The 13,590-nt window shown below is 43.6% G+C and overlaps 1 protein-coding gene across 2 annotated transcripts in view; it reads left to right on the top strand.

The window, feature by feature from the left end:
• The window catches only part of LOC139416600 (plexin-A1-like), a 281,448-nt gene that overhangs the window by 157,136 nt on the left and 110,722 nt on the right, over nucleotides 1-13,590 (top strand). For both annotated transcript variants that reach the window (XM_071165454.1, XM_071165455.1), the window contains exon 4: nucleotides 1,615-1,746. In XM_071165454.1, coding sequence (XP_071021555.1) covers nucleotides 1,615-1,746 — 132 coding nt within the window. The remainder of the gene's footprint in view (nucleotides 1-1,614; nucleotides 1,747-13,590) is intronic.

Below are 13,590 nucleotides of genomic sequence, written 5' to 3'. Positions count from 1 at the left end.
GAGAAGCTCTTATTCTGCTAGACTCTCTCTCTCAGTACTGCATGGCAGTTTCTACCAGGTATTTATGACCGTTGTAAAACCTGATGTGGGAGAGAAAGTGAGGGAGAAGGGGGGGGTTCACGATATACACCCAAAAGGCCACGTCGTGACACATTATTACTCTATTATTACAAATGTACAATAAAATACTACAATATTACAATGTGTGTGTGTAGAGTGAGTGTGTTAGAGTGTGTGTGCGTGTCCCTTACTCAGTCCACGTTGTGCCGTGAGGTGTTTTTTTTTCCGTTTTTTTTGTGGTGGGGTGGGGCTCCGGGTCTGGGTCTGGTGGAGATGATGGTAGTACTGGTGTCATCGGGCCCAGCCAGGTAATATCCTCCCTGGTGCCCAGGCAGAGTGGTAGAGAGAAGGCAGGCCATTAATCAAGCTGACCTGGGACGTGGACCGAGTACATCATTAGAGCCTGAAATACAAGGGAACGGGGAGGTCACACTCCCCCGACCTCACATCAACATCAAATGGTGTGTGTGGGGGGTGGCAGCTGTTGTTATTGTCCAAGTACCAGTTGATTTAGCACATTAGTCTCTCCTAACCAAGCCTTCCCCTTAAAAGAGGGGTAGAAAGACCCAGTGCTGTGTGTTAGCTAAATGCCTGTATTATCCACTAGACCCTGAGCAGGGAGACTGCAGTGTCTGGTGATGATAGCTATAGCCAGGCAGGCAGGTCTCCAGTGGGACATAACAGACTCAGGAAGGAGACTGGCAGGCTGTTGCACTCTAAGGACAAACCCAACAGTAAATACAGTCAGTAATAGCTGCTGCTGCTCCTGCTGCTAGCCCCTGGCAACCAGTCAAACACATGAAAGGGCAACACAACTCTGATGATTATTATTATACAAAGAGCTTCTACTGTACAGGGAGGCATTTCTGGAGGCAGAATAGTTGAATATGTATTTGACCTTTGTTTTGGTATTTTGAGTACCTGGTTCGACGTAGGTCATTCTTATGCATCAGCCATTACAATGCTCAGATCATTATTTTGTCATAATAACAACACGGACAAACTGAGACTTAGTTGTGCAGAAATGGAACAATAGGTCAGGACAGGGTATGTGTGTGTCTGTGCATTTGTTTGTGTGTGTGTTTGAGAGGAGAGAGAGCTTGAGTGTGTATGTGTGTGTGTGTGTGTGTGTGTGTGTGTGTGCGTGCGCGTGCGCGCGTGTGTGTGTGTGTGTGTGTGTGTGTGAGAAAGAGAGGAGAGTTTTCTCTCTCTGTAGTTTGGGGTGCAGAGTGCAGCAACAACAGCAGCAGCGTGTGGAGTTGTCTGATGATTTATGGTTGTGGAGCAGGAATGGACTGTCAGATTTACAGAGGCCTTTGGTTTCCTTTATGTTGTGGCTGAGATGCTCCACAGTGCTCTGTCATTCTGTCACTAACATTACACACAATCCACTTTCATTTGACAAGTCTCACCATTACAGAGACTACCTGCCATACTTCACTTTCTACCTGCTCTGCCTTCTCCCTATAACATATGTACAGTATGGACTGTAACTTTACTGAACTGACAGCTGTCCTGTGCTGTAAATGTACTAACGACTATTGTGTGTTTCAGATCCTGGTGAACTCTGTCAACCAACCTGCCATACTGTATGAGAACGTGACGGTGAGCGAGGGGAGTCCCATCCACAGAGACCTGCTCTTCAGCCCAGACCACCAGCACATCTATGCCCTCACAGACAAACAGGTACAAGCTTGGCACACACACTCGCTGTGTGTAAAAACACACTACCACCAACAAACACTCACATTTACACAATCGTATACGTTAAGTGCGCATGTGTGTTTGTGTGGGGTTTTTCTGTGTCAGACACTCCAGCCACTCTTTGTGATTGCTTCCGTTTGATTTCTAGCACTGAGCCAGCCCCCCTGCCCAACCCCCGCTCCCCTCACAAATGTTCCTCCCCCAGTCAGCACCCCTCATCACAGGCAACGGAAAGGGGATCTCTCTGTGATCCCCATTGATGGAATTAGTGTCCAAATCCCCCTCTTAACCAAATCACCAGCGGAAAGAGAAATCTCCCCTCTTCCCCAGTTATTTGTACCGTCTTCTCTTTCTCCTTTTCTCCCTGATCTCTCTGTTCTTTCATGTGGTTTCTCCCCTAAGCTCTAATTGGAGGGCCTCCTCTTGAACACTCATTAAAGGCGTTTCCTCCATCATTACTGGGGGCTCCCCCCACCACCCCTCTATTCTTCCTCCCCTTCCCAGCCTCTCTCTCTTTATCAGAATAGAATAGATGGAATTGGTTAGAAGGGTGATGCGAGATTAGGGACCACCAAGGCTTACCGCTAAGGATTCATCTCGGTGGTTTAAATTGAAGCGGCTTCTTCAAAATGCCCCTCTCACTCCTCTGGATTGCTATTTAACACCCCGTGGCCCTCTCTCCCTCTCCCTTCAGCCCCCCTCACCCTCTCCTCCCGGCCCTTCTCTTGATGGCTATGCAGTATTACATTAATATATGTCAGAGCAGAGCTGTATGTGTGTGTTTATGTCTCCTGGCTGCTCTGAGGCATAGTGACATGAGGTGACAGAAGTAAGGACTGTCAAGCTCTTTGACACCGCCTGGCTCTGTGACACCGCCTGGCTCTGTGACACCGCCTGGCTCTGTGACACCGCCTGACTCTGTGACACCGCCTGGCTATGTGCCACCGCCTGGCTCTGTAACACTGCCTGGCTTTGTAACACTGCCTGGCTTTGTGATACCGCCTGGCTCTGTGACACTGCCTGTCTCTGTGACACCGCCTGGCTCTGTGACACTGCCTGTCTCTGTGATACCGCCTGTCTCTGTGACACCGCCTGTCTCTGTGATACCGCCTGGCTCTTTGACACTGCTTGTATCTGTGATACCACCAGGCTCTGTGACACTGCCTGTCTCTGTGACACCGCCTGTCTCTGTGATACCGCCTGGCTCTGTGACACTGCCTGACTCTGTGACACCGCCTGTCTCTGTGACACCCTGTGACAGAGATACCTTTTCGTGATAAGGCCTTACTTACGGGACAGACAGAAAGGTTACCGTCCACTCCATCATAACGCCGCCAAGCCTGCAGCCCCACCACACCCCACCCCCGACATCCCCAGAAACTGATGACTGAATATCAATAGCCATTTTCCATCAAATGATTGGGGAGGCAGGCTCCGTCCAAGCGTGACGGCCTCTGCCACAAACGCGGCGCATGTCCTCGGGGGAATATCAGCCAGTGCCGTTTAACCTCCACGTTTGAGGGGTAGAGGAGGAGGAGAAAAACGGAAAATGAGGGGGAAAAAGGAGAGGTAGAATAACCATAAAAATGTGTGGTGCACAATGCCTGTTATGTGACTGAGTGCATGGTGTATATTCAGTACAGCCTGTGTGTATATTCTGCTCTACACTCCCCCACTCCCCCGCTCTGTGCCGTACACCTCCATGTGTCCTAATTGATAGCATGAATATGAATCTCCTTCCATATGGGGGACAGGCCCTTTACTCTTGCACCAGGGGAAAGATTTCTTCCTGCATTTGAACATGACAGTTTTATTTATACGGCAGAAAATGTACAGAGCAAGATGAGAACTCTGCATTAGTCATATAGCATCCCCAGAGAGAGTACTTATGGGATACACTGCTGCTTTACATAGTATCTCTCTGTTTTGCACTACATAGTGTATCTCTCTGTACTACATACTATCTCTCTCTGTACTACATAGTATCTCTCTCTGTGCTGTACTACATAGTATCTATCTGTACTGTACTACATAGTATCTCTCTCTCTGTACTGTACTACATAGTATCTCTCTCTGTACTGTACTACATAGTATCTCTCTCTGTACTGTACTACATAGTAACTCTCTGTAGTGTACTACATAGTGTATCTCTCTGTACTGTACTACATAGTATCTCTCTCTGTACTGTACTACATAGTAACTATCTGTACTGTACTACATAGTATCTCTCTTTGTACTGTACTACATAGTATCTCTCTCTGTACTGTACTACATAGTATCTCTCTCTGTACTGTACTACATAGTATCTCTCTGTACTGTACTACATAGTATCTCTCTCTGTACTGTACTGCATAGTATCTCTCTCTGTACTGTACTACATAGTATCTCTCTCTGTACTGTACTACATAGTATCTCTCTCTGTACTGTACTACATAGTAACTATCTGTACTGTACTACATAGTATCTCTCTGTACTGTACTACATAGTATCTCTCTCTGTACTGTACTACATAGTATCTCTCTCTGTACTGTACTACATAGTATCTCTCTGTACTGTACTACATAGTATCTCTCTCTGTACTGTACTGCATAGTATCTCTCTCTGTACTGTACTACATAGTATCTCTCTCTGTACCGTACTATATAGTATATATCTGTACTGTACTACACTACATAGTATTTCTCTCTGTACTGTACTGCATAGTATCTCTCTCTGTACTGTACTGCATAGTATCTCTCTCTGTACTGTACTACATAGTATCTCTCTCTGACCTGTACTGTACTAGATAGTATTTCTCTCTGTACTGTACTACATAGTAACTCTCTCTGTACTGTACTACATAGTATACCTTTCTGTACTGTACTGCATAGTATCTCTCTCTGTACTACATAGTATCTTTCTCTGTACTGTACTACATTGTATCTCTCTCTGTACTACATAGTATCTCTCTCTCTGTACTGTACTACATAGTATACCTTTCTGTACTGTACTGCATAGTATCTCTCTCTGTACTACTGTACTGTACTGTACTATATAGTATCTCTCAGTACTACATAGTATCTCTGTCTGTACTACATAGTATCTCTCTCTGTACTGTACTACATAGTATCTCTCTGTACTGTACTACATAGTATCTCTCTCTCTGTCTGTACTGTACTTCATAGTATCTCTTTCTGTACTGTACTACATAGTATCTCTCTCTGTACTACATAGTATCTCTCTCTGTACTGTACTGTACTATATAGTATCTCTCAGTACTACATAGTATCTCTCTGTACTACATAGTATCTCTCTCTGTACTGTACTACATAGTATCTCTCTCTGTACTACATAGTATCTCTCTCTGTCTGTACAACACTTCATAGTATCTCTTTCTGTACTGTACTGACATAGTATCTCTCTCTGTACTACACTACATAGTATCTCTCTCTGTACTGTACTACATAGTATCTCTCTCTGACCTGTACTGTACTACATAGTATCTCTCTCTGTACTGTACTACATAGTAACTCTCTGTACTGTACTACACTACATAGTATCTCTCTCTGTACTGTACTGCATAGTATCTCTCTCTGTACTGTACTACATAGTATCTCTCTCTGTACTGTACTGTACTACATAGTATCTCTCTCTGTACTGTACTGTACTATATAGTATCTCTCAGTACTACATAGTATCTCTCTCTGTACTGTACTACATAGTATCTCTCTCTGTACTACATAGTATCTCTCTCTGTCTGTACTACACTACATAGTATCTCTCTCTGTACTGTACTGAATAGTATCTCTCTCTGTATTGTACTACATAGTATCTCTCTCTGTACTGTACTGTACTACATAGTATCTCTCTCTGTACTGTACTACATAGTAACTATCTCTGTACTGTACTACATAGTATCTCTCTCTGTACTGTACTACATAGTATCTCTTTCTGTACTGTACTACATAGTATCTCTCGCTGTACTGTACTGTATTATATAATATCTCTCTCTGTACTACATAGTATCTCTCTCTGTACTGTACTGTATTACATATCTCTGTACTACATAGTATCTCTGTACTGTACTACATAGTATCTCTCTGTACTGTACTACATAGTATCTCTCTCTGTCTGTACTACACTACATAGTATCTCTCTCTGTACTGTACTGAATAGTATCTCTCTCTGTATTGTACTACATAGTATCTCTCTCTGTACTGTACTGTACTACATAGTATCTCTCTCTGTAATGTACTACGTAGTATCTCTCTCTGTACTGTACTGTACTACATAGTATCTCTCTCTGTAATGTACTACATAGTATCTCTCTGTACTGTACTACATAGTATCTCTCTTTGTACTGTACTACATAGTATCTCTTACTGTACTGCATAGTATCTCTCTCTGTACTACATAGTATCTCTCTCTGTACTTTACTACATAGTATCTCTCTCTGTACTACATAGTATGTATCTCTGTACTGTACTGTACTACATAGTATCTCTTTCTGTACTGTACTGCATAGTATCTCTCTCTGTACTGTACTACATAGTATCTCTCTCTGTACTGTACTACATAGTGTCTCTGTACTACATAGTGTCCCTCTCTCTGTACTGTACTACATAGTATCTCTCGCTGTACTGTACTACATAGTATATCTTTCTGTACTGTACTACATAGTAACTCTCTCTGTACTGTACTACATAGTGTCTCTGTACTACATAGTGTCCCTCTCTCTGTACTGTACTACATAGTATCTCTCTCTCTTCTACATAGTATTTCTGTCTGTACTGTACTGTACTACAAAGTATCTCTTTCTGTACTGTACTACATAGTATCTATCTCTGTACTACATAGTCTGTACTGTACTGTACTGTACTATATAATATCTCTCTCTGTACTACATAGTATCTCTGTACTGTCTGTACTGTACTGTATTACATAGTATATATCTCTGTACTACATAGTATCACTCTCTGTACTGTACTACATAGTATCTCTCGCTGTACTACATAGTATCTCTCTCTGTCTGTACTACACTACATAGTATCTCTCTCTGTACTGTACTGAATAGTATCTCTCTCTGTATTGTACTGCATAGTATCTCTCTCTGGACTGTACTGAATAGTATCTCTCTCTGTACTGTACTACATAGTATCTCTCTCTGTACTGTACTGTACTACATAGTATCTCTCTCTGTACTGTACTACATAGTATCTCTCTGTACTGTACTACATAGTATCTCTCTTTGTACTGTACTACATAGTATCTCTTACTGTACTGCATAGTATCTCTCTCTGTACTACATAGTATCTCTCTCTGTACTTTACTACATAGTATCTCTCTCTGTACTACATAGTATGTCTCTCTGTACTGTACTGTACTACATAGTATCTCTTTCTGTACTGTACTGCATAGTATCTCTCTCTGTACTGTACTACATAGTATCTCTCTCTGTACTGTACTGTGCTACATATTTTCTCTTTCTGTACTGTACTGCATAGTATCTCTTTCTGTACTGTACTACATAGTATCTCTCTCTGTACTGTACTATATAGTATATCTCTGTACTGTACTACACTACATAGTATCTCTCTCTGTACTGTACTTTACTGTACTACATAGTATCTCTCTGTACTGTACTGTACATTGTCTGGCCTATATTCAGATGCAGAAATGTTATTTCCCCAGCTACTGACCACCCTCTCTCTATCTGTGACACTTTACAGTAGCTTTACAGTAACCTTCCTACAGATAGAGAGTGATAAGAGATCCAGTGGAAATGCAGTGTTAGATGATGTTACTGTCTCATGTTATCTCTGCTACCGTAACGGCCACTACAGTGCCATAGCTCCAGCACAGACACACACCCTTTTGTTTGACTCGCTGCAGTTTCCCAGCAATTACAGCTAATCGACTTCCATGTGTCTAAATCTTTAAAGGAAAGATGGGCTGTAATTGATACAAATGGATTCCATTTGAGTGGCCTTGACATAGAGTTCGATCACTACACGGCAAGTCCAAGCAGCGATGTTAAACATGAATCTCTCTCTCTCTCTCTCTCTCTCTCTCTCTCTCTCTCTCTCTCTCTCTCTCTCTCTCTCTCTCTCTCTCACGCTCTGTCTCCACCACAGCCAGAGCTCAACCCTGGACACAACCAATACACGGGACATGTCTTTTACAGACTCTTTAACAATACCCAACATTCAACCCTATAGAGGGAAACAGATTTTAAGAAGTGGCCGATACACACATTCAGCAATGCTTTGAGGTTTAGGTAGTGTGTGAAGGGAGGTCTTTCCCTGGGTGGCTGCAGTAGTTATGTCCTCTGTGGTGTAGCTGTGTTAGCTGGGAGGAGTCGGGGACTACTGAGCCTAGCTGCTCTACTGCTCTGCTGGAGCAGAGGACCATTAGCACACTGACTCCACTTAGTTACTGTATATAGTACTGAAGCTATCCCCGGTCCCAGAGAACCTGACCCTGTGCCCTACACTTCTCCCCAATCACCAACAGTGTGCGGGAAAACACACACACATTCCCTTACTACACTGGCCACAGCAGAGCAAGAGGAAACATCTCATAGTCTACATGGTTTTGTCTTATAAATATGATTACCATTATGTGTGACTTCCATCACCACTGGTCCTAGGATTTATTAACGCACGGCTGTGTATTATAGATGAGCATGGATGGCCCACTGGTACATCACCTACAGTACCAGTCAAAAGTTTGGACACACCTACTCATTCAAGGGTTTTTCTTTATTTTGTACTATTTTCTACAGAATAATAGTGAAGACATCAAAACTGCGGTCCAACTCATCCCAAACCATCTCAATTGGGTTGAGGTCTGGTGATTGTGGAGGCCATGTCATCTGATGCAGCACTCCATCACTCCTCCTTCTTGGTAAAATACCCCTTACACAGCCTAGAGGTGTGTTTTGGGTCATTGTCCTTTTGAAAAACAAATGATAGTTCCACTAGGCGCAAACCAGATGGGATGTCGTATTGCTGCAGAATGCTGTGGTAGCCATGCTGGTTAAGTGTGCCTTGAATTCTAAATAAATCACAGACAGTGTCACCAGCAAAGCACCCCCACACCATCACACATCCTCCTCCATGCTTCACGGTAGGAACCACACATGCAGAAATCATCATCATAATCCATTCACCTACTCTGCGTCTCACAAAGACACAGCGGTTGGAATTTAGACTCATCAGACAGCTTTCCACCGGTCTAATGTCCATTGATGTGTTTCTTGGCCCAAGCAAGTCTCTTCTTATTATTGGTGTCCTTTAGTAGTGGTTTCTTTGCAGCAATTCAACCATGAAGGCCTGATTCACGCAATCTCTTCTGATCAGTTGATGAGCATGGATCTTTTTCAAGGGAAAGATGTGTCTGTTACTTGAACTCTGTGAAGCATTTATTTGGGCTGCAATTTCTGAAGCTGGTAACTGTAATGAACTTATCCTCTGCAGCAGAGGTAACTCTGGGTCTTCCTTTTCTGTGGCGGTCCTCATGAGAGCCAGTTTCATCAAAGCGCTTGATGGTTTTTGCAACTGCACTTCAAGAAACGCTGAAAGTTCTTGAAATTTAACAAAGCACACGTTAATTGAAATGCATTCCAGGTGACTACCTCATGAAGCTGGTTGAGAGAAAGCCAAGAGTGTGCAAAGCTCTCATCAAGGGAAAGGGTGGCCACTTTGAAGAATCTCAAATATAACATGTATTTTGATTTGTTTAACACTTTTTTGTTACTACATGATTCCACATGTGTTATTGCATAGTTGTGATGTCTTCACTATTATTCTACCATGTAGAAAATAGTGAAAATAAAGAAAAATGAATGAGTAGGGTTTTAACTTTTCACTGGTACTGCATGTCATCTAGATGGCCATTCATGTTAAGGTGTTATATGGATGTTCATGTAGGGATCCCCATGGCCTTTTCTCCTCATACTGAGGCTATTCCCTGGCCATAGCTTCGTTCCTGGGTTGTCAGATGAGACACCACCCCCTAGGTTCTAGTTCAACCACTTCCAGCCTCCCACTCTTGCTTCTGGCTCACCGCACAGTGGCGCACATACACACCGACATGCACTCTCCCTCTAACTAGAGAGAATCTGGTGTGTATTTTCCTATCTCTGCTGCATACAGTATATCGGCAAAGCAGATCACATTTGACTGATGTTAGCTTCTGAGCAGGCAGCAGTGGCAGACAGAATACTGAATGTGTCTGGGATTCAGAGCCAGACCAGCTTTTCCCTCTGCTCCCTCTCTCTCGCTCACACGTATAAAAAGAGTGATGAGGAGAGGTGGGGAAATGAATTGGTTTGAAGAGATCTCTCTCTTTCTCTCACTACAGTCATCTCCTCTTTTAAAGCCTCTGCCTCCACCTGGTGAAGGAGTCAATGGGCCCCGTGCCCCTGTGGTGGGCAGAACAGAGAGGGGAACGTCTCTCTTATCTCTCCCTCTCCCGCTCCCTCTCCCTCCTCTCTAGGGCTTCCTCTCTCTCCTTCTCTCCGTGGCCCATCCTGAGAGAAGAGTAGGATGAAAGCTGAGTGATGGCTATTCTCTCAGAAACAGCAGCCTGCTAAAGAGATGGGCTCAGACAGGAGCTTACCCCAGCTGTGGAATGGAGTTTTACACTTAAGCCAAAAATCACCAGGATCTTTACATACAGCACTCACTGAGCTACAAAACAATGGTTTTAGACTTGGGATTTGTTGACAGTGTCCAACCTGAGAAGGGCCTTTGGCTGTCACCAGATACGAATGGACATTATCTCCTTCTGTCTGTCTTTTTCTCAGAGATATTTACAGGGCATTCAGAAGGTATTCAGACCTCTTGACTTTTTCCACATTTTGTTACGTTAAAATATATTAAATCGTTTCCCCCCCCTCATCCATCTACACACAATACTTCATAATGACAAAGCAATAACAGGTTTCTAGACATTTTTGCTCATTTATAAAAAATAAAAAACTGAAATACCACATTTACATAAGTATTCAGAACCTTTGATTAGTACTTTGTTGAAGCACCTTTGGCAGCGATTACAGCCTCGAGTCTTCTTGGGTAGGACGCTACAAGCTTGGCACACCTGTATTTGGGGAGTTTCTCCCATTCTTCTCTGCAGATCCTCTCAAGCTCTGTCAAGTTGAATGGGGAGCATCGCTGCACAGATATTTTCAGGCCTCTCCAGAGATGTTCGATCGGGTTCAAGTCCGGGGCTCTGGCTGGGCCATTCAAGGACATTCAGAGACTTGTCCTAAAACCAGTCCTGCGTTGCCTTGGTTGTGTACCTAGGGTCATTGTCTTGTTGGAAGGTGAACCTTTGCCACAGTTTGAGGTCCTGAGCGCTATGGGGCAGGTTTTCATCAAGGATCTCTCTGTACATTGCTCCATTCATCTTTCCCTCGATCCTAACTAGTCTCCCAGTCCCTGCCGCTGAAAAACATCCCCACAGCATGATGCTGCCACCACTATGCTTCACCGTAGGGATGGTGCCAGGTTTCCTTCAGACGTGACGCTTGGCATTCAGGCCAAAGAGTTCAATCTTGGTTTCATCAGAGCAGAGAATCTTGTTTCTAATGGTCTGAGAGTCTCTAGGTGCCTTTTGGCAAACTCCAAGCGGGCTGTCATGTGCCTTTTACTCTGGCCACGCTACCATAAAGGCCTGATTGGTGTAGTGCTGCAGAGATGGTTGTCCTTCTGGAAGGTTCTCCTATCTCCATATAGGAACTTTAGAGCTCTATCGGAGTGACAATTGTGTTCTTGGTCACCTCTCACCTCCCAAGACCCTCCCCTCCGATTGCTCAGTTTGTCCGGGTGGCCAGCTCTAGGGAGAGTCTTGGTGGTTCCAAAGATGATGGAGGCCACTGTGTTCTTGGGGACCTTCAATGCTGCAGACATGTTTTGGTATCCTTCCACAGATCTGTGCCTCGACACAATCCTGTCTCGGAGCTCTCCGGACAATTCCTTCGACCTCATGGCTTGGTTTTTTCTCTGACATGCACTCTCAACTGTGGGACCTTAGACAGGTGTGCCTTTCCAAATCATGTCCAATCAATTTTATTTACCACAGGTGGACTCCAATCAAGTTGTAGAAACATCTCAAGGATGATCAATGGAGACAGCATGCACCTGATCTCAATTCCGAGTCTCATAGCAAAGGGTCTGAATACTTATGTAAATTAGGAGTTTCTGTTTTTTATTTTTAATACATCTGCAACAAAAAAAGTTTTGCATTGTCATTATGGGGTTTTGTGTGTAGATTGGTGAGGATTTGTTTTCATTTAATCCATTTTAGAATAAGTCTGTAACGTAATAAAATGTGGAAAAAGTCATGGTGTCTGAATACTTTCCGAAGGCATTGTAGTTAGGAAATGTAGCCTTCTTCAACATATCAGATTCACTTACTGCTGTTACTGAAGATACAACGTGATACACGACAGTATTGTTATAACTTCTCCTGACAACTGAGAAGCACGGAGTTACAGGGAGCGTGTGTTGTTCCCAGGCACTGAGAATGCATCCCAAACGGCACCCTATTCCCTATATAGTGCACTACTTTTGAAAAGGGCCCTGGTCAAAAGTATTGCACTATATAGGGAATAGGGTGCCGTTTGAGACACAACCTGAGGTGAAGTTGTGGAGTAGATGATGCAACAGTTTCCCAGTAGACAGCCCTGGTCTTGTCTTGTCTTGGTTTAGACTCAGAGCAGCTGGAGGGGATTGTTCTCCCTTAGCGCCCTTAGTGTTGAGATAGGAAATACCTATCAATTCATCATATGGGACGGAAGTATATCTAATCAATGTGAATAATATTAGTCTCATTGTCTCATACATCATCTTGTCTCCTGAGGGTGTTCAGCAGGTGTGATGGATCACCAGTAGAGCATGACATGTCATCTCCCCATACTGTAAATGACCCGATGTTGGTGTTGTGTATTTCATTTTTAATGTGACCTCATAATCAACCAACAGGGCCTTAATCTCACTCTTTTTGCCCTACTAGCTCCTGCAGGGACAGGGTTCCAGATAAATCTGCTTCAGACGGGTTTATAAACCATTCTCCTGCACCGTGTGTAATCATTGTGCGTTCAGGAGAGTACGGTTCGGTCGGCGGGGGTGAGAGACGAGAGAGAGAACCACTCTGTTTGTCCTACCTATCCCCTCCTGCCTTTTCTCCATTTGTCTCTCCTCATTGGATTATAGAAATGCCGGTGTGGAAGGCTAGTGTCGTGCCTCAAACATCAAGAACTCAATTTCCCAAACTGACAGAATCATTTACCATTCCCCATATTCACAAGCAGTTAATTAAAAGTTCCAGGTAGCCCATCGTACTACATCTCCCCACTGTAAATGCTGGGAGAGAAACATAAAACTGTCCGTTTAACTTCCAAGGAAAGAAATTTCGATTAACGTGCGCTGGATTTATACACGGGAGCTCCTCTCGCTGTTGTTCTGACAATAAAGACACGGAGAGGAGAACTCGGTGCATCCGTAAAGTCTAAACTCCTACATCTTTGGAAACACAGACAGATTCGTCCAGGAGTAACGTTTTCTCAGGAGAAGATCGATGAAAAGACTGTATATTAAAGTCATCCTTGACCTCAACTGTCACGTAGATGGTCTTGTTTTCTAATTGACAGTATATATGTATGGATTAAGTGGATCATGATCCATAATCAATGGATGTTCTGACTGATGTCACGCTACAGGATATGGTTATCGCGGAGATGGTCATCTATACTGTACTCTAGCTGAATAGATGTCCATGGTAAGGTCAGGTGATGTCAGCGGTGTAAAACAGTAACATAATGTGACTCATTGGTTGTAATTG

This window comes from Oncorhynchus clarkii, chromosome 9 (genome assembly GCF_045791955.1).
Source record: "Oncorhynchus clarkii lewisi isolate Uvic-CL-2024 chromosome 9, UVic_Ocla_1.0, whole genome shotgun sequence".
NCBI lineage: Eukaryota > Metazoa > Chordata > Actinopteri > Salmoniformes > Salmonidae > Oncorhynchus > Oncorhynchus clarkii.
Note: the sequence above shows the minus strand (reverse complement) of the source record. Positions and strands in the feature narration are given on the sequence as shown.